We start from the raw sequence: 21,215 nt of genomic DNA, 5'->3' as shown, positions 1-21,215 counted from the left end.
TCCGGAAGCTGAGATGTAAAAGCACTCGGGGCTTTGTCCCTGGGGGCCCTAAAAGCACAAGTGAAAGCTGGGTCCAGTGACATGCAGAACAGTCGCCACCTGTCCTCCCCCCTTCCCCACCCCACTCCAGACCCCAACACCCTCCAGGTGTTTTCGACTACAAAACCCACCAGCCATGAACATAAGAGAATAAGGAGAGCCTGCTGGATGCGGCCAGTGGCTCATCTAGCCCAGGATCTTCCCACAGATACCTGTGGGGAATCAGGAAGCAGGATCCGACCACAAGAGCTGTCGGATGTGAAACACAAGAGCAGTCAAGTTCAACATTCCTAGAGGGAGCATGTTTGCACATGGGGAGGAATCTCTGTCCAGCCAGCAGGTCAACTTCCTGTTTCCTTCTGGGCTGGGACAGACTTCCTCTGCATGGGACTAGAGGTGGGCGTGGCCTCACCTGTGCAGGTGAGGACAAAAGCACAGGGCAGGGCAGCCATCTCTCTCTCTTTGACTACATGCATCAAAGAAGCAACATCTGCTTAGCCAAAGATGCCCTCTTGGCCTCCAACCCAGAGAGGATAAAGGGACTGTCTCCTTATGAGATAGCTTCCAGGTGTATGTTACTTTTCTAAGCTAAGTCTGCCTTCTGGGATCCAATTGTGAACAGAATGATGTGTGAGTAAACCTTTTTATACTTTTATAGAAGACTGTGTCATGTCTTATCTTTTATGAGGGAATAAGCGGGAAATACCAGAACAGTTATTATAGAGGCTTTAGCGAGCCTGAGCAAACGCATCCGCTGCGAGTTTAAAAAGGGGAATGTTACTCTGCTAAATTGTGGAACTTGTTAACACAAGTTGGAAAAGGATATAATCAAACAATCTATCCTCTCCTGCATCCCTGAACATTCCCACAAGAGCGACTCTCCCTTCCTGTGGTTTCCAGCAACTCTCTTCCTCCATGAATTTGTCCCATCCTCTTTTAAAGCCATCCAAGTTGGTTTGCATCGTTGCGGCCCTGTAGCAGGGAGTTCCACAGTTTAACCATGCGCTGTGTGAAGAAGGACTTGTGATGGCCTGGGACTTGGGCTCGGACTCAGAACCAGAGGGGACTCAGTCTGCACCGTATCCTTTGCCTCAGGCATCATCTGAACCAAGTCTGGGACCTGATCCTGAAGAGTCCCAGTCTGCACAGGTTCCCCTGCAACAAGCACCAGCTGGGCCGAGTCCGGGGCCTGAGCCTGCCCTGGCTCCAGATGCAGGGATGACCTCGTTGCCTCCAGCTGGGCCATCACTTACAGCTGCTCCACTACTGGTTGGGTCAGGGGAGGCTGAGGTGGCCTCTGGTACGCAGGATGAGACCCTATCTGCCTGCAGACTGTCTGGCCAGAGTGGTGCATGCTCTAGTTATCTCTCACTTGGACTACTGCAATGTGCTCTACGTGGGGCTCCCTTTGAAGGTGACCCAGAAACTACATCTAATCCAGAATGCTGTAGCTGGACTGGTGACTGGAAGCGGCAGCCAGGACCACATAACACCGGTCTTGAAAGACCTACATTGGCTCCCAGGACGTTTCCGAGCACAATTCAAAGCGTTGGTGCTGACCTTTAAAGCCCTAAATGGCCTCGGTCCAGTATCCCTGAAGGAGCGTCTCCACCCCCATCGTTCTGCCCGGACACTGAGGTCCAGCTCCGAGGGCCTTCTGGCAGTTCCCTCATTGCGAGAAGTGAAGCTACGGGGAACCAGGCAGAGTGCCTTCTTGGTGGTGGCGCCCGCCCTGTAGAATGCCCTCCTACCAGATGTCAAAGAGAAGAACAACTACCAAACTTTTAGAAGACATCTGAAGGCAGCCCTGTTTAGAGAAGCTTTTAATATTTGATGCATTATAGTATTTTAATATTCTGTTGAAAGCCGCCCAGCCAGATGGGTGGGGTATAAATAAATAATAATAATAAATATCAACAACAACAACAACAACATTTTGGGCTCGCTTCTCCCCTCTTTCCCCAAAACAAGGTAGTGTGGGGCCTGTGGGTTCTTGCAGTCCACTTGGTAGGAAAAGTTGGACCGCCCTAATTTAGACGGTTCGTATAGTTAAAGCCATGGTTTTCCCAGTAGTGATGTATGGAAGTGAGAGCTGGACCATAAAGAAGGCTGATTGCTGAAGAATGGATGCTTTTGAATTCTGGTGCTGGAGGAGACTCTTGAGAGTCCCATGGACTGCAGGAAGATCAAACCTCTCCATTCTGCAGGAAATCAGCCCTGAGTGCTCACTGGAAGGACAGATCCTGAAGCTGAGGCTCCAATACTTTGGCCACCTCGTGAGAAGAGAAGCCTCCCTGGAAAAGACCCTGATGTTGGGAAAGATGGAGGGCACAAGGAGAAGGGGACAACAGAGGACGAGATGGTGGGACAGTGTTCACGAAGCTACCAGCATGAGTTTGACCAAACTGTGGGAGTCACTGGAAGACAGGAGGGCCTGGCGTGCTCTGGTCCAGGGGGTCACAAAGAGGCTAACGCCACTAAACGACTAAGCAACAACAATTTAGACGGTACCCGGTTGGCAAAGGCGGGACTAGGCTTAAATCTAGGTTTACTCCAGCTCCTCCCTAAACATCAGTTTTTCAAAAGGTAAAGTCTCCCATGAAAGCAGTAGGTTGGGGGGGGGGGGTGGCAGATGGAATAAGTAGCTAAGGCTGATCTCTGTTCTGTGTCTGTTTCACAGGCAAAGAGAAATCTTATGAAATAAATGAAATGAATAGCCCTGTGAGGAAGGACTAGGAAGGACTCAAAATAACCCACTTGGCTGTGAAGTTCAACTGGGTGACCTTGAGCCAGAAACTGCCTCTCAACCTGACCTAAATCTCAGGGTTCTTGTGGGGATTCATTGAGGAGGAAGAGGTTGGATATAAATGCAATCGATAAATAAAGCGATGTAACTAAACTGGTGAGCCGTTCTCCTCCGAAAGCTGCTGTGAACTTCCCAGCGATGGACAGGAAGAGCAGAACGCCATGATATAGGAGAAGGGAATTAAAAGTGTTTTACAGAGGAATTGATGCCTTTCTCAGACTATCCAAAGAAATATTACAGTACGATGAGCTCACGAGCAGGATTGGAGTTCTGAGCGACAGAAGCAATGAGATTATAATATTGCAGTTTGATAGATTTAATAGACAGAAGTTAGGGTGCAGCCAAAGGGGAAGAACAACAACTGTGGAGAACGGGGCGGAAAGTCAACAAAAATAATTGCATTTTGGCTGTAGAGGTTTAAAAACGTCGAAACTTACAAAAAAAGTAGAAACTTAATAAAATATAATGGGGGGGGGGGAGAGAAAAAGATATAGGAGCAGGGAAAGGGTGGAATATAATCATGCCTGTTTTTTACCCCATGCATGTGACCAAGTAGTAGGCTGTATCACACACAGAATTTTCTGCTTCAGTATATAGATCTTTTTAAAGGGACTCTGGAACAAACTGGCAAGGCTATCCCCCTTGTTATGGAAAAATCTAGGTGTGAGGCTGCTCAGTCCCCCAGAAGGTCAGGCAGAGCCCGTGGGTCCCTGGGGAATAAAGGAAGGAGTCCAGCCACCAACCGGAGCAAACAGCTGTAGACCAAAGTTTACTGTGCAACAGGTTCAAAGAGGAATTTTGAGCCCTGAGGATGGGGCGACCAGGACTTTTAAAACTTTCCCACCATATCCCAGAATACAGTTCGTACAGCATCATTGCTGCATCACTGACATGTCACAAAAGGGGAGGGGTAGACAGGGGTTGGGACACGGGTGGCGCTGTGGGTTAAACCACAGAGCCTAGGATTTGCCAATCAGAAGGTCAGCGGTTCGAATCCCCGCGACGGGGTGAGCTCCCGTTGCTCGGTCCCTGCTCCTGCCCACCTAGCAGTTCGAAGGCACGTCAAAGTGCAAGTAGATAAATAGGTACCGCTCCGGCGGGAAGGTAAACGGCGTTTCCGTGCGCTGCTGTGGTTCGCCAGAAGCGGCTTAGTCATGCTGGCCACATGACCCGGAAGCTGGACGCCGGCTCCCTCAGCCAATAAAGCGAGATGAGCGCCGCAACCCCAGAGTCAGCCACGACTGGACCTAATGGTCAGGGGTCCCTTTACCTTTAGACAGGGGTACACTAGTTTAACCTTGGCAAACATGTCCAGACAAGTCCTTGGTACAAGATTAGCATAAGCAGACATGTCAGGGCAAGACCCAGGTATAAGATTAGCATAGGCAAACACCTCTGAAGTCCCACCACCAAAGTACAATAGAACTTCCTTTGCATGCCTGGACCCCTTGGCAAGTCTGGTGATGAGATTAGGCTTTCCTTGGCCAACAATCAGCTCAGCAATTGTCACCTCTGGGCACTTCCAGGAGTCCTTTTTCAAGGGGAAAATAGCTTTGGAATGGAGGAAACTGGCAAAGGAGTTGATTTTATACTACAGTGGTACCTCGGGTTACATACGCTTCAGGTTACAGACTCCGCTAACCCAGAAATAGTACCTTGGGTTAAGAACTTTGCTTCAGGATGAGAACAGAAATTGCGCAGCGGCGGCAGCCGGAGGCCCCATTAGCTAAAGTGGTGCTTCAGGTTAAGAACAGTTTCAGGTTAAGTACAGACCTCCGGAACGAATTAAGTTCTTAACCCGAAGTACCACTGTATTTTTTAAAGCTAGGTAACTTCCCTGAGCTGTCAAGCCGAAAGGATACATTCAGGCATAATATTTGTAACATTTAACAACTTTAAAGATGCCCCCCCCCCCCGGTAATTTCTGTAACACCCTGAAACTGTGTTTCGCCTGTTTGGGCCTCGCCAGCGCTTTTCAACACCAGCAAAAGTCCAGGAGCTTATGGGTTAGGAGCAAGGAAGCTATAGGGCTCACAAACACCCCAGAGTTAGTGACCTGCTTTTAGCAAGCAGCCGTGCAGAGACAGAGGGAGGGGTCTTTACCAGAAGGGATTTCATGGTCTTTACGGTGGTCCTTGCTGCCTCCTTCCTGATCTCTCTCCTTCCCTTGCTTCTCTCTGCCTGTGTCTCTGCTGACCTCCAGCTGGGCCTTACAAGGGCATTGCCTCCCTGCCAGGGCGGAGGGGAGGGGGGCCCGCCGTTGTTTTCCTTGACCGCCTGCCAGAAGTAAGGGCAGCTGGCGAGTTCAAACTTCGGACTGGAATGTGGAATGCGGAGGCTGGAGGGACATTTCAGAGGGCCTGCGGTGGAGAAGGGGCAGCAGCTGTCTTTAAATGGGACCGTATTCTGGAATCAGGTTGCATGGAGAAAGCAGATAGGGAAAAGTTTCCCTCCTTCTCTCGTAGCCCTAGAGGTTTTGGGCATCCAACAAAGCTGTGCGTTGTGAGTTTTGGGACTAACACCAGATTTATGCACAGTATAAGCTAAACAAGTTCTAGTTCACACTCTCTTGGTAAAGGGACCCCTGACCATTAGGTCCAGTCGTGACCGACTCTGGGGTTGCGGTGCTCATCTCGCTTTACTGGCTGAGGGAGCCGGTATACAGCTTCCGGGTCATGTGCCAGCATGACTACATCGCTTCTGGCGAACCAGAGCAGCACACGGAAACGCCGTTTACCTTCCCGCCAGAGCGGTACCTATTTATCTACTTGCACTTTGAGGTGCTTTCGAGCTGCTAGGTTGGCAGGAGCAGGGACTGAGCAAGGGGAGCTCACCCCGTCGCGGGGATTCGAACCACTGACCTTCTGATCGGCAAGTCCTAGGCTCTGTGGTTTAACCCACAGCGCCACCCACGTCCCACACTCTCTTGGAGGTCCCCCCAAAAAATAAAGGGGGGAAGTGTATGTACAGTGGTACCTAGGGTTACAGACGCTTCAGGTTACAGACTCCGCTAACCCAGAAATAGTACCTTGGGTTAAGAACTTTGCTTCAGGATGGGTGACACCTGGGTGACACCTGGCTTGAGAGCAGTACATGTGAAAAGGATCTAGGAGTCTTGGTTGACCACAAACTTGACATGAGCCAACAGTGTGACGCGGCAGCTAAAAAAGCCAAGGCAATTCTGGGCTGCATCAATAGGAGTATAGCATCTAGATCAAGGGAAGTAATAGTGCCACTGTATTCTGCTCTGGTCAGACCTCACCTGGAGTACTGTGTCCAGTTCTGGGCACCACAGTTCAAGAAGGACACTGACAAACTGGAACGTGTCCAGAGGAGGGCAACCAAAATGGTCAAAGGCCTGGAAACGATGCCTTATGAGGAACGGCTAAGGGAGCTGGGCATGTTTAGCCTGGAGAAGAGGTTAAGGGGTGATATGATAGCCATGTTCAAATATATAAAAGGATGTCACATAGAGGAGGGAGAAAGGTTGTTTTCTGCTGCTCCAGAGAAGCGGACACGGAGCAATGGATCCAAACTACAAGAAAGAAGATTCCACCTAAACATTAGGAAGAACTTCCTGACAGTAAGAGCTGTTCGACAGTGGAATTTGCTGCCCAGGAGTATGGTGGAGTCTCCTCCTTTGGAGGTCTTTCAGCAGAGGCTTGACAACCATATGTCAGGAGTGCTCTGATGGTGTTTCCTGCTTGGCAGGGGGTTGGACTCGATGGCCCTTGTGGTCTCTTCCAACTCTAGGATTCTAGGATTCTATGATTCTATTCTAGGATGAGAATAGAAATTGTGTGGCGGTGGTGCGGTGGCAGCAGGAGGTCCCATTAGCTAAAGAGGTACCTCAGGTTAAGAACAGTTTCAGGTTAAGAACAGACCTCCGGAATGAATTAAGTTCTTAACCCGAGGTACTACTGTACATTTCCAAAATATAAGATAAAAAACAAATAAAACAAAACCTACATCCAGCAAGTGTTTTGTGTTGTGTCGGCTCCTGTGGTGTAAGTCCTGGGCCCCGCCTGCTCGTCTGCCCCCTAAAATATCCCTGGTTTGCTCCTTTCTATATATAGGGTGCCAACACTCTGCATGGACTGTTTGCACGGCAACATGTGCAAATGGCTTGAGATACCTATGAGGTCCATCAATGACCATCTAGCTAGATAGGACAGCTGGACGTATAAAGGGCCCCATTACCTTCAGTAGTTTAGGGCCTCATCAAACCTAAATCTGGCCCTGAGTGGGACCGTATTCTGGGATCAGGTTTGCATGGCATAGAACAATCAAAGCAGACAGAGTTGGCCACTGTGAGAACAGGATCCTGGGCTTGATGGCCCATTGGCCTGATCAAGCGGGCTATTCCTAAATCCTTCGGTGGCCATCATCACAGCCTCCTGTGGGAGTCAGTTCCATAGTTCAACAATGTTCTGGAAACTAAATGGTCAACCTTTCCATTCTCCATGATCTTCTTTGGCAATCCCTCACAGCTGAATAAGATTGTCTTCCATGAACACGGTCTTAACAATGAGTCCGTAAGTGACTGTGGAGGCCAATTCTGGATCCACACGTCTTTCCACAGTGGGGACATTGGTTCCCGGGTGGGAGTTGATCCTGGTGTGGATTTGCCAAGCGTGCCTTCCTCTTAGCACGTTTCTCCCTTGCGTCCTGAGTTCGAGTGTCTTCAAAGCCCATGACACCTTTGGTAAAGGTTGTTCTCCAACTGGAGCACTCGCAGGCCAGTGTTTCCCAACTGTCTGTGTTTATACTACATTTTTTAGATTTGCCTTGAGACAGTCTTTAAACCTCTCGTTGACCACCACCATTCTTAAGTTTGGAATAGAGCATTCTTATGCTTTGGAAGACGATCATCAGGCATCCGCACAACATGACCAGTCCAACGAAGTTGGTGTTGAAGAATCATTGCTTCAACACCGGTGATCTCCTTGATAAAGAGTTTTGTGAAACCCTAAAGTCTGCATTTGCCTACAGCGGCCCAAGTTGGTCTGATCAAAGCAATCGTTCTGCAATCTGCGACTCCGCGAGGAGCCGAGCCTTTGCTTCTCAGTCATCGCACAGGGAAGCGAAACCAGCCTCGTCCTTCTCCTTTTTAACACCATATCGGTGTCTTGCTCGCCTACTGAAAGGACAACATCATATCAGGGCATGTGCATTGCTGCTTTGCAACCCCAGGCTGGGACAGCTTAGGTAGCTGGTTTATACAAAGTCAGGTAGTTGGTTCAACTGAGCTCAGGCAGAGGACCTGATGGGTTGTTTCCTAGCCTAACTTAGGAATACTGGAACTGAAGCTTAAGTTCTGTGGCTGAGCTATGACTCCCTGATGACTGAGAACAATCTAGCCAATGTTTTTGTCGTCAGACATTGGGATTACTGAACCCTACTTGAGGGTTTCTATACCTGGGGTTGCACGTTGACAGAGCGACTGGGTTCCTCTCCTTGCTGTTTTTCCCCTCCATCCTTCATCAGCTCTGCTTTGCTTGCAGGTATGATGGCAGCCAATTCAGTGGCTCTGGGTTTCTTCTGCATGAGTTTCTTCTGGTTGCTGGTTCGCCCTGAGGATCTCTGGAGGCAGCAGCAGGCCAAGGTGGAGAATTCTAGGTAGGTAGAACCTCGTGCAAAGGTGAGAGAGGATGGGCAGAAAGTGGGACGGGATGAATCTGTGGACTCTCAGTCTCTGCATGTTGTCTTTGTCCATGGAGTTTTCTTGGCCCGGATACTGGAGTGGCTTTCCGGTTCCTGCTCCAATTAAAAGACGCCTGCTTCTTGGGAGAAAAGCAACGACAAACCTAGACAGCATCTTAAAAAGCAGAGACATCCCCTTGCCGACAAAGGCCCTTTTAGTTAAAGCTCTGGTTTTCCCAGTAGTGATATATAGAAGTGAGAGCTGGACCATCAAGAAGGCTGATTGCCGAAGAATGGATGCTTTTGAATTCTGGTGCTGGAGGAAACTCTTGAGAGTCCCATGGACTGCAAGAAGATCAAACCTATCCATCCTGAAGGAAATCAGCCCTGAGTGCTCACTGGAAGGACAGATCCTGAAGCTGAGGCTCCAAGACTTTGGCCACCTCCTGAGAAGACTTCCTGGAAAAGACCCTGATGTTGGGAAAGATGGAGGGCACAAGGAGAAGGGGACAACAGAGGACGAGATGGTGGGACAGTGTTCTCGAAGCTACCAGCATGAGTTTGACCCAACTGCGGGAGGCAGGGGAAGACAGGAGTGCCTGGCGTGCTCTGGTCCAGGGGGTCACAAAGAGTCGGACACAACTAAACAACAGTCTCTGCATTACAGGTGGGGATGGACGGAGAATTTCCGTTTGTGTTTTAATGAAAAACCTGATTCACGCTTCCCAGAACAACATGCAAACTGGAATACAGCTGTCATGAGAATTTTGTGTATCTCTGAATTTTGCAATACAGTTCTCCAAGCAAAACTGTGTATCAAAGCGCACATAAAACTGTACTCTTTTCAGCACCTGCTAAAAGCATTTTTGTTTAGACAAGCCAAGGCAGAGATGTAGAATGATGACATGTGTTTTCATCTGTTTTTAGTTGATTGTTGGTTTCATTTTATTTTTTTTGATGTTTTAAATAGTGGTTTTTATTTTACTGATAGTTTTACTGTTTCGCTCTTTTTGTAAACCACTTTGAGGTTTTCTTTTGTTTTCTACACAATCAAGTACTATATACCGTATTTTTCCGTATATAAGACTACTTTTTTTTTTACAAAAAATTATGTTAAAAAGGTGAGGTAGTCTTATACACAGGGGGCAATCTCCCCCCCCCCCAGTTTCTAATTTTGAGTCCCCCAAAATAGGGGGTATCATACACGGGGGCATGTTATACACGGAAAAATACAGTAAATGTTAGGAAATAAAAATAAGGTAGATGAATATGTTAGGTGAAATGGCTTGCAAAAATGTTACAGATAGGTAGCCGTGTTGGTCTGCCATAGTCAAAATAAAAAAGTTCCTTCCAGTAGCACCTTAAAGACCAACTAAGTTAGTTCTTGGTATGAGCTTTCGTGTGCATGCACACTTCTTCAGATACACTGAGACAGAAGTTGCCAGATCCTTCTATATAGTGAGAAGGTGGGGAGGGGTATTACTCAGAAGGGTGGTGGGAATGGGAGATTGGCAGATAGCTGAGATGAGCCTGTCATTCCCACCACCCTTCTGAGTAATACCCAGATACAGATACAGTGTATCTGAAGAAGTGTGCATGCACACGAAAGCTCATACCAAGAACTAACTTAGTTGGTCTTTAAGGTGCTACTGGAAGGAACTTTTTTATTTTGCAAAAATGTGTAATTAATGAGAAATTGACCTTAAAATTTTTCACGAGGACTTTTACACACACACACACACACACACACACACTGAAAGTGTTTACTAAAAGGAAAGGTTGGTTGGAAGTCACCCTGGGCAAGATAGAGACTAAAAAATTCAGTAAATAAATAAAACCGCAAACTGGTACAGAAATGTTGGGAACTGATCTGGTTTAAAAAATATATATTTTATTGAAAAAATTCAATGGACAAATAAAGTGAAAGAAAGGTGCTTGAAACTGCAATATGATATGCAGGTGCATAAGTAAGGTGATTATTCCAACGAGTATGCAATTATTAACAAGTCGTAATATTTTTTAATAAACGCATTCTAAGTATTATTGCATTTATCCATACACAATCTGCGTCTAAAAGCAATCTGTTCATTTTCTATCCCTTGATCAAAGGGGGGGGGGAGTTCATAGTATTATCTTTCCAGTGAATCGGTATCAGTCTTCTGGTGGAAGTGAGGGGGTGAAGAATGAACTGATCTGAAGACTTTTGAAAGGAGGAGAAACTGGGAGACTTCTCTTTCTCTGACTGCAGGTCCTGTCCTTGGCGATGCATGAGCTTTGTCCAGATGTGGCCTGGAACCTTCTGCATAGTGAGTAAGAGTTTCTAATTCGGGGACACTCCCTTTTTGAACAGTTAACATCTCTGCGTATTACCTGGCTTAATAAGACAGTGGCAGAGCAGTTGCAACAGGTAAAGGACCCCTGGATGGTTAAGTCTAGTCCAGGGGTTGGCAACCTAAGGCCCATGGGTCACAAGCGGCCCTTGGGGTTGTTTAACTGGCCCACAAGCTGCCCCCAAACCAAGACGCCGGCTCGGCGAGTCCCCACGTGCAGCGCTAAACCGGTGCGGCACAGCACGGGGACTCACTTTCGCGGCACCGGAAATCAAGTCTCCACATGCGCAGATGCCGAAAATCGCATCTGCACACAGGCAGACATCGGAAATCACGTCTGCGCAGACACAGACACCGGAAATCGCTGGTGCGTGTGCTCTTGCGCTCATGTGCGATCCAGCCCATGGAGGGATTTCTGCTGGAGTGAACCAGCCCAGGCAAGGTAAACCTTGGCGACCCCTGGTCTAGTCAAAGGCGACTCTGGGGTTGCGGCGCTCATCTCGCTTTCAGGCCGAGGGAGCCGGTGTTTGTCCACAGACAGCTTTCCGGGCCATGTGGCCAGCAGGACTAAACCACTACTGGTGCACGGAGGACCGTGGCAAGTGCCAGAGCGCATGGAAACGCAGTTTACCTTCCCGCCACAGCGGTACCAATTTATCGACTTGTACTGGTGTGCTTTTGAACTGCTAGGTTGGCAGGAGCTGGGACTGAGCAACGGGAGCTCACCCCGTTGCGGGGATTCGAACCGCCAACCTTCCGACCGGCAAGCCCAAGAGGCTCAGTGGTTTAGACCACAGCGCCATCCATGAGAAGGGGTTAAAAGAAGCAGCCGTGGGGGACTCTAGCTCCCATCAGCCCCAGGCAACATGCCCAGTGGCAAGGGATGATGGGAGTTGTAGTTCAATGGAGTTTGGACTTGCTCCAATAGCAGGAGGAGAAATATGAGTTGAAGGGAACAGAAATGAAATCAAACCTCTGCTTAATTTTTAAAGGTAAAGGTAAAGGGACCCGACCATTAGGTCGAGTTGTGACCAACTCGGGTTGCGGCGCTCATCTCGCTTTATGGGCCGAGGGAGCAGGCGTACAGCTTCCAGGTTATGTGGCTGGCATGACTGAGCTGCTTCTGGTGAACCAGAGCAGTGCACAGAAACGCCGTTTACCTTCCCGCCAGAGCGGTACCTATTTATCTACTTGCACTTGGACGTGCTTTCGAACTGCTAGGTTGGCAGGAGCAGGAACCGAGCAACGGGAGCTCACTCCGCCGCAGGGATTCGAACCGCCGACCTTCTGATCGGCAAGCCCTAGGCTCTGTGGTTTAACCCACAGCGCCACCCGCGTCCCTTAATTGTTAAGCTGTATTAATAAATAGAGGATAGCTCAGCCAAGTAGAGCATGAGATTCTTAATCTCAGGGTTGTGGGTCCAAGCCTCACATTGGGTGAAAGATTCCTGGGTTGGACTGGATGACCCCTGGAGCCCGTTCAAACTCTACAATTCTACGAATCACACACACGCAAACACAAAAAGGGGGAAATGAGGTTTGTGGCTATGCTGTACCTTCGGGAATCTAACCCACCTTCTGCTTTCTGACATGCATTTGTAGGCTCTGGGAAGGAAGTTTGAGTGCGCCCTGCCGAAAGACGCAAACACCTGGACTATCCATGGATTATGGTGAGGCGATCTCATTTGGGCTGGTATGGGAGGCATGTATTTATTGCTTGGACTTCAGTGAAGTATTTATTTTCTTGCTTAAATATATGTATTAAGCAGTGCCGGATTCACATATAAGCTGAACAAGCTCTAGCCTAGGGCCCCCAGAAAATTTAGAGGGGGGAAAAGTGGATGCACATTTCCAAAATATAAGATAAAAAACAAATAAAATGAAACCTACCTACAGCAACCATGTTTTGTGTTGTGTAGGCTCCTGTGATATAAGTCCTGGGCTCCGCCTGCTATCCTGTTCCCTAAACTATCCCGGGTTTGCTCCTTTCTATATATAGGGTGCCGACATTCTGCATGGGCTGTTTGCACGGCAACATGTGCAAATGGCTTGAGATACCTATGAGGTCCACAAATTACCACCTAGCATATATTCAACACACACACAAAAAAATAGTGCCGATTTGTTGTTGACAAAGGACAACTGGACATAGAAAGGGCCCCATTATCTTCAGTAGCTTAGGGCCTCATCATACCTAAATCTGGCCCTGAGTGTGTGTGTGTGTGTGTACATGCGTACACACACACACACACACACACGCTACTTAAAAATATCAGAGCTGCTTACAACAATTATACTTAAAACCATACAATTAAAACCATAGAACAAAGTTAAATTAAGACAATATGATGCATTCTTAATTGCCTGCTGGAATAGAAAAGGTTCCAGCCTCCTTCACCTCCTCTTCCTGCCCTTTAAATCCACAGGCCCAGCCACATCATGGGCTGCTGCCCCTATAGATACCTCTTCCCCTCCGACCTGGTGGTGAGTAGAACCTTTTTGCTGCAAAGTTTGGCTTCGGTGGCCCTGCTTCCAACGACCTGGGACAGCTCAGCGGGTAGAGCGCGAGACATTTAATTTTAGGTTTCTGGGTTCGAATCCCACGCTAGGTGAAAGATTTCTGCATTGCAGGATAAGGCGACCCTTGTGGTTTGTTGGTTCGATTTATATACCGCCCTATACCCAGAGGCCTCAGGGTGGTTCACAGAAAAGATCACAATATATAAAATCAAAATAAGAACAATAACCGTCGTCCCGTCCCAAGAGGCTTCCTCTGCTGCTGCTGGTGTTCCCTCCCCCCCAAAAATTGTCGGTAACTCTGGGAAATGGGGAGGGGGGGACGGGACGGGACGCCAAAGGTATTTTTGTTTTTGTTTTTTTAAATAATATTTATTATTTTTCCAAAAACACTAAACGAAAGAAGAAGAAAAAAAGGGAAAAGAAAAACAATGCAATACAACGCATCAAATTAACAAAACAAGACTAAGACAATAAAATAAATCAACCAATTTCATTATCCCATCTTTCATTCACTTATTTCCACGACCTCCTCACACCTCCCTTTTTGTATTCCACTTCTATTAATTATTTCAGCAATTCATTTCCATCCTCCTCTGTTTTCTATCCTATAATTATCTTAACTCATTCTAACCTTATTTTTTTCCTTTAATACTCTATTAACCTATCTGTACTTAATTCCTTATAATATTTCTACTAAAGCCATACAACTTCATTTCAACTTTTTTCTAACATTCATTAATTTTACAATATTTCGCCAAAGGTATTTTTGCACCACGGCGCCGGATATGCTTAAGAGGGCCCTGATCTGCCCCTTGAGCTGACTTGCCTAATGGTAGGGCCAGCCCCAGACGTAGTCCTCAGGATGATACGATTGTCTCAAGTAGCCTGCTCCCTGTCAGGAGTTCAGCCTACACTCAAGTAGGAGCCTGGCAGAGACACATGCCCGACTGGCATGTTCTCTCCCTCCTGGTCGATTGTTCGGGAGTTTCAAAAGCTTTCTTCATCCCGAACATCACAGCGACCGATGCCACCAGACACCGGCACACTTAGGGATCCACAGAGTTTGTGCAACTCAGCATTTTGGCTAATCTACTTCATTTACATATAAACACACACGGAGCACTGCAACCCGGCTCCCTCGCTCTCTAGCATCAGACAGCAAAGAGAAAAAGAACAAAGGACAGTAGTCCCACTTGATGGAACACAGGAACACAAACATCCTGTCTCCGTCACTTCCCACTCGGTGGAATCAAAACATACACCGTCATGTGAAAGACAACAATCCCATGACGGCAATCACGGAGCAGGAATACTAACACTCCCCACCACCTTCCTTTCCTGCAGGACTTGACGTCTGAACTGAACGAGCATTGGCCATCCTTCATCAACCTGAGCAACTTCCAGTTCTGGTAACCAAGGCTTAACAGAGAAGGGGGCTGGGGTTGGAGAAGGGACATGCGCTAGCTGGGGCTGATGGAAGTCGTAGTCCCAAACATCTGGCGGGGGCAGAGTTGGGGAAGGCTCAGGTGGAGAGACGCTGGGTGTGCCTGCCAACGGCTGTTTCCTCCCGCACAGGGACAAAGAGTGGCAGAAACACGGGAGCTGCGCCGGCTGCGTGGAAGCGCTGAGCTCTCCCGACAAATACTTCCGAGCCGCCCTCTTCCTGCGCACAAAATATAACATCGACAGGTGAGCTGATACGGCCGTGCGGTGTATCACAATTTGGATTCGGTGGGAAAGATGTACATAAAACACAACTAAAACCCAAACGGCATCTAGTACAGTGCGCCTTACAATGGCTGCCACAGGCAGAAAAATAATTAAGTGCCGCACCAAAATCACCATCATTTTTCAAGTGGTCTCTAGGGCAGAAAGGAGTCACTGCTGTAGCTAAATGACCCTGTTTTACATTCTCTTTCTGAACACAGCGCCTTTCAAAGAGCTGCCATCATCCCATCTTGTATCCAGAGCTACCAGGTACCTATTCTGTCCTATTTTTTGTTTCCGTGGAGATCTGAGAAATTGGGGAGGAGAGGGAGGTGGGTTATGGAAGGCCGCCATAAAATAGCTGGGTCCTCATTCCACTTTTAATTCATCTCCTCATCCTCCTGGCCTGCAATAAGTCTATTAAGGTGGTTATTGTTGTTGTTGTTGTTGTTGTTGTTATTATTATTATTTATTGGATTTCTATACCACCCTATACCAGGAGGTCTCAGGGCGGTTCACAGAAAAGATTCACAGAAAAGGTTATGTATGCACTATCTCTTCAAAGGACAATCTCCCCCTCAAAGAATTCTGGGCACTGTAGTTTAATAAGGGTTCCTTTGAATGGTAATTCAGGGAGGGTTAAACCACAGTGCCCAGAATTCTTTGAGGGAAACAATTACAGTGGTACCCCGCAAGACGAATGCCTCGCAAGACGGAAAACCCGCAAGACGAAAGGGTTTTCTGTTTTGGAGGCGCTTCGCAAGACGAATTTCCCTATGGGCTTGCTTCGCAAGACGAAAGCCCATAGGGAAATCTCCGGGGACCTGTTATAAATGCTGGTGGTGGGGAGCAAAGCCTTTCCCCCCCTCCGGCCTTCAGAAGAGGTCCAGGAAGGCCGGCGGGGGCCGAAAGGCTTTGCTCCCCACCGCCAGCATTTTAAAAGCAGTCCGGCATAGCAGGGAAGCGCTTCCCGCTATTGCGGACGGCTTTTGAAGGCGGGCGGGGGGAGCAAAGACTTTCGCCCCCCGCCGGCCTTCAGAAGATGTCCTGGACCTCTTCTGAAGGCCGGCGGGGGGGGGGAAGTCTTTGCTCCCCCCTGCCTGCCTTCCCGGGAAGGCTGTCGCGGACGGCTTTTGAAGGCAGGCGGGGGGGGGGAAGACTTTCGCCCCCCCCGCCGGCCTTCAGAAGAGGTCCTGGACCTCTTCTGAAGGCCGGCGGGGGGCAAAAGTCTTTCGCCCCCCCTGCCTGCCTTCACGGGAGAGCGGAGAATGGCGCTGCCTTTCTCCGCTGTCGCCGACGGCTTTTGAAGGCAGGCGGGGGGGAAAGACTTTCGCCCCCCGCCGGCCTTCAGAAGCGGTCCGACCTCTTCTGAAGGCCGGCGGGGGGCGAAAGTCTCCCCCCCCTGCCTGCCTTCCCAGGGGCTTTTAAACCGCCCCGGACAGCGGAGAAGTCCTCCGCTGTCCCGGGGCGATTTTAAAATGCCGCCCGCCAGCATTTTAAGATCGCCCCGGACAGTGGAGAAGTCCTCCGCTGTCCCGGGGTTTTTTTAAAATGCTGGGGGTGGGAAGAAAAGCCCTTGTCCCCCCCCCCAGCCTTCAGAAGAGGTCCGGGGACAGACTGTCCCCGGACCTGGTCTGAAGGCGGTTTCCCTAGGAACGCATTAATTGATTTTCAATGCATTCCTATGGGAAACCGTGCATCGCAAGACGAAAAACCCGCAAGACGAAGAGACTTGCGGAACGAATTAATTTCGTCTTGCGAGGCACCACTGTATCATATTTTTCGCTCTATAGGACGCACCAGACCACAAGACGCACCAAGTTTTTAGAGGGGGAAATCAAGAAAAATATATTCCCCCCCCAGCCCCAAAGAGCAGCGGACAGCATATGATTCTAGGCCTGGGAGAGACTTAGCTTGAAAACCCCAGAGAGCTGCTGCTGGTAGCCTGTGTAGACAACACTGATGTGGGTGGACCAATAGCTTAGCAGCTTCCTGTATATGTCCTAACTGTAGTTCTCTGCCCCATCCTGCCTGCAATTCTCATTCTCAGCTCAGCACCTTCATGACTGTGTTGCGGCCCGTCCTGGGAGACCAATATGAACTCCAGTGCGTGACTGACGTCCGGGTGGGTTACCGTTTCTTTAGCTATGAAGTGTTCAAGGGTTAATTTGTTTAATCGTTTTTTGATACAAACATCAACCGCAAAAGACACATACAACAAAAACTATAACAACACAATTTGACAATTCAGATTTGAATACACGGATATACCTATGACTACACCTTTTTAAACAATATTTTTCAATCGCTCTCCTCTCCCCCTACTTCCCACCACTATCCGCCTTATCGCTTAAATATTCGTTCCAGATTTCTTCATATTTATCCGTTCTTATTTTTTTCGTCGACATGCAATTTGTTCGTATGTAGCCAATCTGCCCATATTATCAAGCCATGTGCTCAGTGGAATCTTTTTGCGGCTCTTCCAATTCATCAAACAAGTTTTTTTTTGCTTCTAATATAGCACGGTACCCCTCCTCTTCTCAAATCTTTTTTTCCCTCTTTGCAGGGGCGTCAAATATTGGTGCAAATAAAGGTTTCGCTCCACAGCAATTTCTCCTCCAGCTGCATCGAGGACTCTGACTACAACATCTCCCCTTATAAGCCCTGCAGGAGCGAGAGGATGGTTTTCTATTTTCCCACCAGCCAGACGTTCCCACGCAACCCCTGCCCCTGACTCCAGGCAGGCGGAGATGTGAATTCTGCAAGGTGGACAAAAAGGCTAGAAGCAGCCAAAATCAAAATAAAAACTTTAGGAATGGATACTTACTCTGGTGTGTGTTCTTTTAATAGAATTCCCTGGGCTCTACTACAGTGGTCCCTTGGTTCTCAAACTTAATCCAGAAGTCCGTTCCAAAACCAAAGCGTTCCAAAACCAAGGTGCGCTTTCCCATAGGAAGTAATGCAAAATGGCTTAATCTGTTCCAGACTTTTAAAAGCAACCCCTAAAACAGCAATTGAACATGAATTTTGCTACCTAACGAGACCATGGCTCCATAAAATGAAAGCAATAATCAGTGTACTGTACTATAAAATAAATAAGATAGTTTTGTAGTTGATAAAAATTAAAATTATTTTTTTTTCTTACCTGCACGGATGATAGTCATTGTTTTGATGGGGGGCTTTTATCCATTTCCGCAGTCACACAATCAGTCAATCAATCAGTAGCTGAACTGGGTTCCACACTGTCACAAAAACAAATTAAACTAAAAGGCCTCAAAAACAAAAACACAAAATAAAGAGCAAAAATAAAAGCGCCAAACTTAATCCGTTCTGGAAGTCCGTTTGACTTCTGAAATGTTCGGAAACCAAGGCGTGGCTTCTGATTGGTGCAGATGCCCCGGAAATAATAGCCAGCAGCCGCATCGGACGTTCAGCTTCCGAAAAACGTTTGAAAACCGGAACACCTACGTCTGAGTTTTTGGCGTTTGGGAACCAAAGTGTTTGAGAACCAAGGTAAGGTAAAGGTAGAGGGACCCCTGACCATTAGGTCCAGTCGCGGATGACTGGGGTTGTGGCGCTCATCTCGCTTTATTGGCTGAGGGAGACGGCGTACAGCTTCTGGGTTATGTAGCCAGAGCAGCACATGGAAACACCATTTACCTTCCCGCCGGAGTGGTACCTATTTATCTACTTTGTGCTTTCGAACTGCTAGGTTGGCAGGAGCAGGGACCAAGCAACGGGAGCTCCCCCCGTCGCGGGGATTTGAACAGCCGACCTTCTGATCGGCAAGTCCTAGGCTTTGTGGTTTAACCCACAGCGCCACCCTGAGGAAACCAAGGTACCACTGTATTAGACAAGGCGATCTTTCCACCTCAAGCAATGGAACCATTTGGAGGAACCATTGCAGGCCACCAAATTATCAGTTGTTTTCATTAATTCTATTTTTATTAAAGCCTCAGCAGCTGCTCCCGCAAGAGCCAGCAGTGGACACCAAACTAGATGGCTTTAAGAGAAAATTAGACAAATTCATGGGCGAGAGAGTCAGCCAGACCTCCTTTGCAGGGTTGTGAGCATAAAGTGAGGGTGAAATGCAGAGGGTGGGGGGAAGAACCATGTTAAGCCTACTTGAAGGAAAAGCATGATATAAAGGAAATAAATCTTCCACTATACCAGTTTCTGCAAACACACAGGAAGCTTTGAGATCACCTTTCGCACCTCCTGGTGGGATTTCCACTTTTCTCAGTGAAATAAACTTTCCCCCTTCCCCCAATGAAAGCAAAAACTGACCACACTGGGAGCTGCCACGTTGGAACTTGAAAGTCATATATATATTAATGTATTTTAATGTATTTTTAATCTTTGTTGGAAGCCGCCCAGAGTGGCTGGGGAGACCTAGCCATATGGGAGGGTACAAATTATTATTATTATTACTATTCTCAGAAGTATTAATTTATTTAAGCAAGCAGACACTTTCTTTCCGTTCTTTTAAAATCTCTGTTTAATGCAAGCGCTCTCAAGGCAGCAATTGCCAAGGTTTGCAAACCTGAATGTTACACGATGGTCTTGCAATTAATAGGTCACCTGCCGCCACCCCTTTAAACTCCGGTTTGCAGTGATCACATGCTTAGGATACGCCACCTAGAGGCGCAACTTGCGAGCTCCAGAGTGGAGCCATTTCCTAAGGACCTTGCAGCTGTTTAAAGTCCCGTTTGTGAGCCCAGGCGAGGCATCGACATCTTTTAGCAGGTAAAACAACCTCACGCACAACAAGGATTACGTGGCGAGCAATTGCTTCTGAATCCCTTTGCACGGGATCCGTATGCAAAGCGTCCTCTGGAGCAACTGGGGCGTGCAAAATGTTGCACGTGCAAAATAAAATAAATAAATAAACTAAAGGCACCTAGCTTAACCTGAGAAACCAAGTAGATTCCCCCCCCCCCCGGGTGAGGATGGTGAGTTTCCCTTCCAAATCTGCAGCACAAATCTTGATCCTGCTTTTTACTCCCTCCAAGTTATTAAAAGACACATATACTCGGGCTGCGATCCTTAAAGGCGTTGCAATGGATCCCCAAGCGGGGTGGGAGGAGCCTGTGAGATCTCCCTCCTTTTCTTTTACCACTGTATTAATTAACATCATTTTTTTAATACATTAGTGGCCATGTGATAATTTCAGCTTATAAATTTTATTGTTTAACGTCTTAATTTGTATATGAAGGTACTTTTATAGCTCTGTTTAGAGTAGGTAAAGTCTTGGATAACATAAATGTTTTTGTATTAATCCAGTATATTTTCTTTTAATTTTTGAATGATTCTGTGTGCATTGAGGCAGTCTTTGGCTGCGTGCAATTAAAACGGATTGACTTTTCTTTTACCGGATTGGTCGCCGTTGCAGATTTCTTCCTCGCCCCCCCATTAGCTTCAAAGTGGATCCTCACTCAAACACGTGGAGAAGCAGCTGGGTTTTAATTCATTTGCAACTTGGTGGGGGAAATTAGAAGCGGGGTTCCTAGATGGTGGGAGAGCAATAAAAAAAATAATAAACCACTCAAATAAATATATAAAATAAATAAACCACTCAAAGCGTGGTCTTCCCTTGCAACGTGGGGTGCAAGGTACCACCCCCCTGAATTACCCCCATGGTATTGCAAACCCTTTTGCCCCCCCCCGCCTCTTCTCCCTCTTGCTTTTTTAAAAAAGTAATATTTATTGAAATTTTACAAACAATAAAAAAGTTTCAAAGTTTAAACATAAAAAATAAGAACAAAAAATAACCCTGATAGAAGAAAAAAGAACTGCAAAGATACGAAAACAAAACACATGAAAAATGCAAAATAGAAAGCAGTTAGCAAAAAGAAAAGAAAGAACAAAAAAAATCAATATTTTCATATCTTATACTTCATTTACTAGTTACAGATAGGTAGCCGTGTTGGTCTGCCATAGTCAAAATAAAAAAATTCCTTCCCTAACTTAGTTGGTCTTTAAGGTGCTACTGGAAGGAATTTTTTTATTTTCATTTACTAGTTTCCTGACCTCCTCACACCTCCCTTTTTGTATTCCAGTTCAGATATTTACCGTAATTCAGCAAGCCCTTACCCTCTATCATTTATCCTTGCTCAGCATCTTAGCCTATTATAAATATATATTTTCCACCATTATCAATCCATATTTAC

At 47.3% G+C, this 21,215-nt stretch overlaps 1 protein-coding gene and 1 long non-coding RNA gene across 2 annotated transcripts in view; one reads left to right on the top strand and one right to left on the bottom strand.

Annotated features, from left to right (window-relative positions):
* The window catches only part of LOC310712949, a 2,318,697-nt gene that overhangs the window by 304,416 nt on the left and 1,993,066 nt on the right, over positions 1–21,215 (bottom strand). The gene's annotated exons all lie outside the window — the stretch shown is intronic.
* Positions 7,972–21,215, top strand: part of ADAD2 (adenosine deaminase domain containing 2) — a 32,598-nt gene continuing 19,354 nt past the window's right edge. Inside the window, exons 1-10 of the mRNA XM_083512583.1 lie at positions 7,972–8,053; positions 8,350–8,464; positions 10,737–10,794; positions 12,421–12,488; positions 13,245–13,302; positions 14,683–14,747; positions 14,914–15,027; positions 15,267–15,315; positions 17,096–17,170; positions 17,612–17,773. Of these exons, the coding sequence (XP_083368709.1) occupies positions 8,352–8,464; positions 10,737–10,794; positions 12,421–12,488; positions 13,245–13,302; positions 14,683–14,747; positions 14,914–15,027; positions 15,267–15,315; positions 17,096–17,170; positions 17,612–17,773 (762 nt within the window). The 5' untranslated portion in view covers positions 7,972–8,053; positions 8,350–8,351. The remainder of the gene's footprint in view (positions 8,054–8,349; positions 8,465–10,736; positions 10,795–12,420; positions 12,489–13,244; positions 13,303–14,682; positions 14,748–14,913; positions 15,028–15,266; positions 15,316–17,095; positions 17,171–17,611; positions 17,774–21,215) is intronic.

The sequence above is a fragment of the Podarcis liolepis genome, assembly GCF_965112155.1.
Source record: "Podarcis liolepis genome assembly, chromosome: 7".
NCBI classification, from domain to species: domain Eukaryota; kingdom Metazoa; phylum Chordata; class Lepidosauria; order Squamata; family Lacertidae; genus Podarcis; species Podarcis liolepis.
Note: the sequence above shows the minus strand (reverse complement) of the source record. Positions and strands in the feature narration are given on the sequence as shown.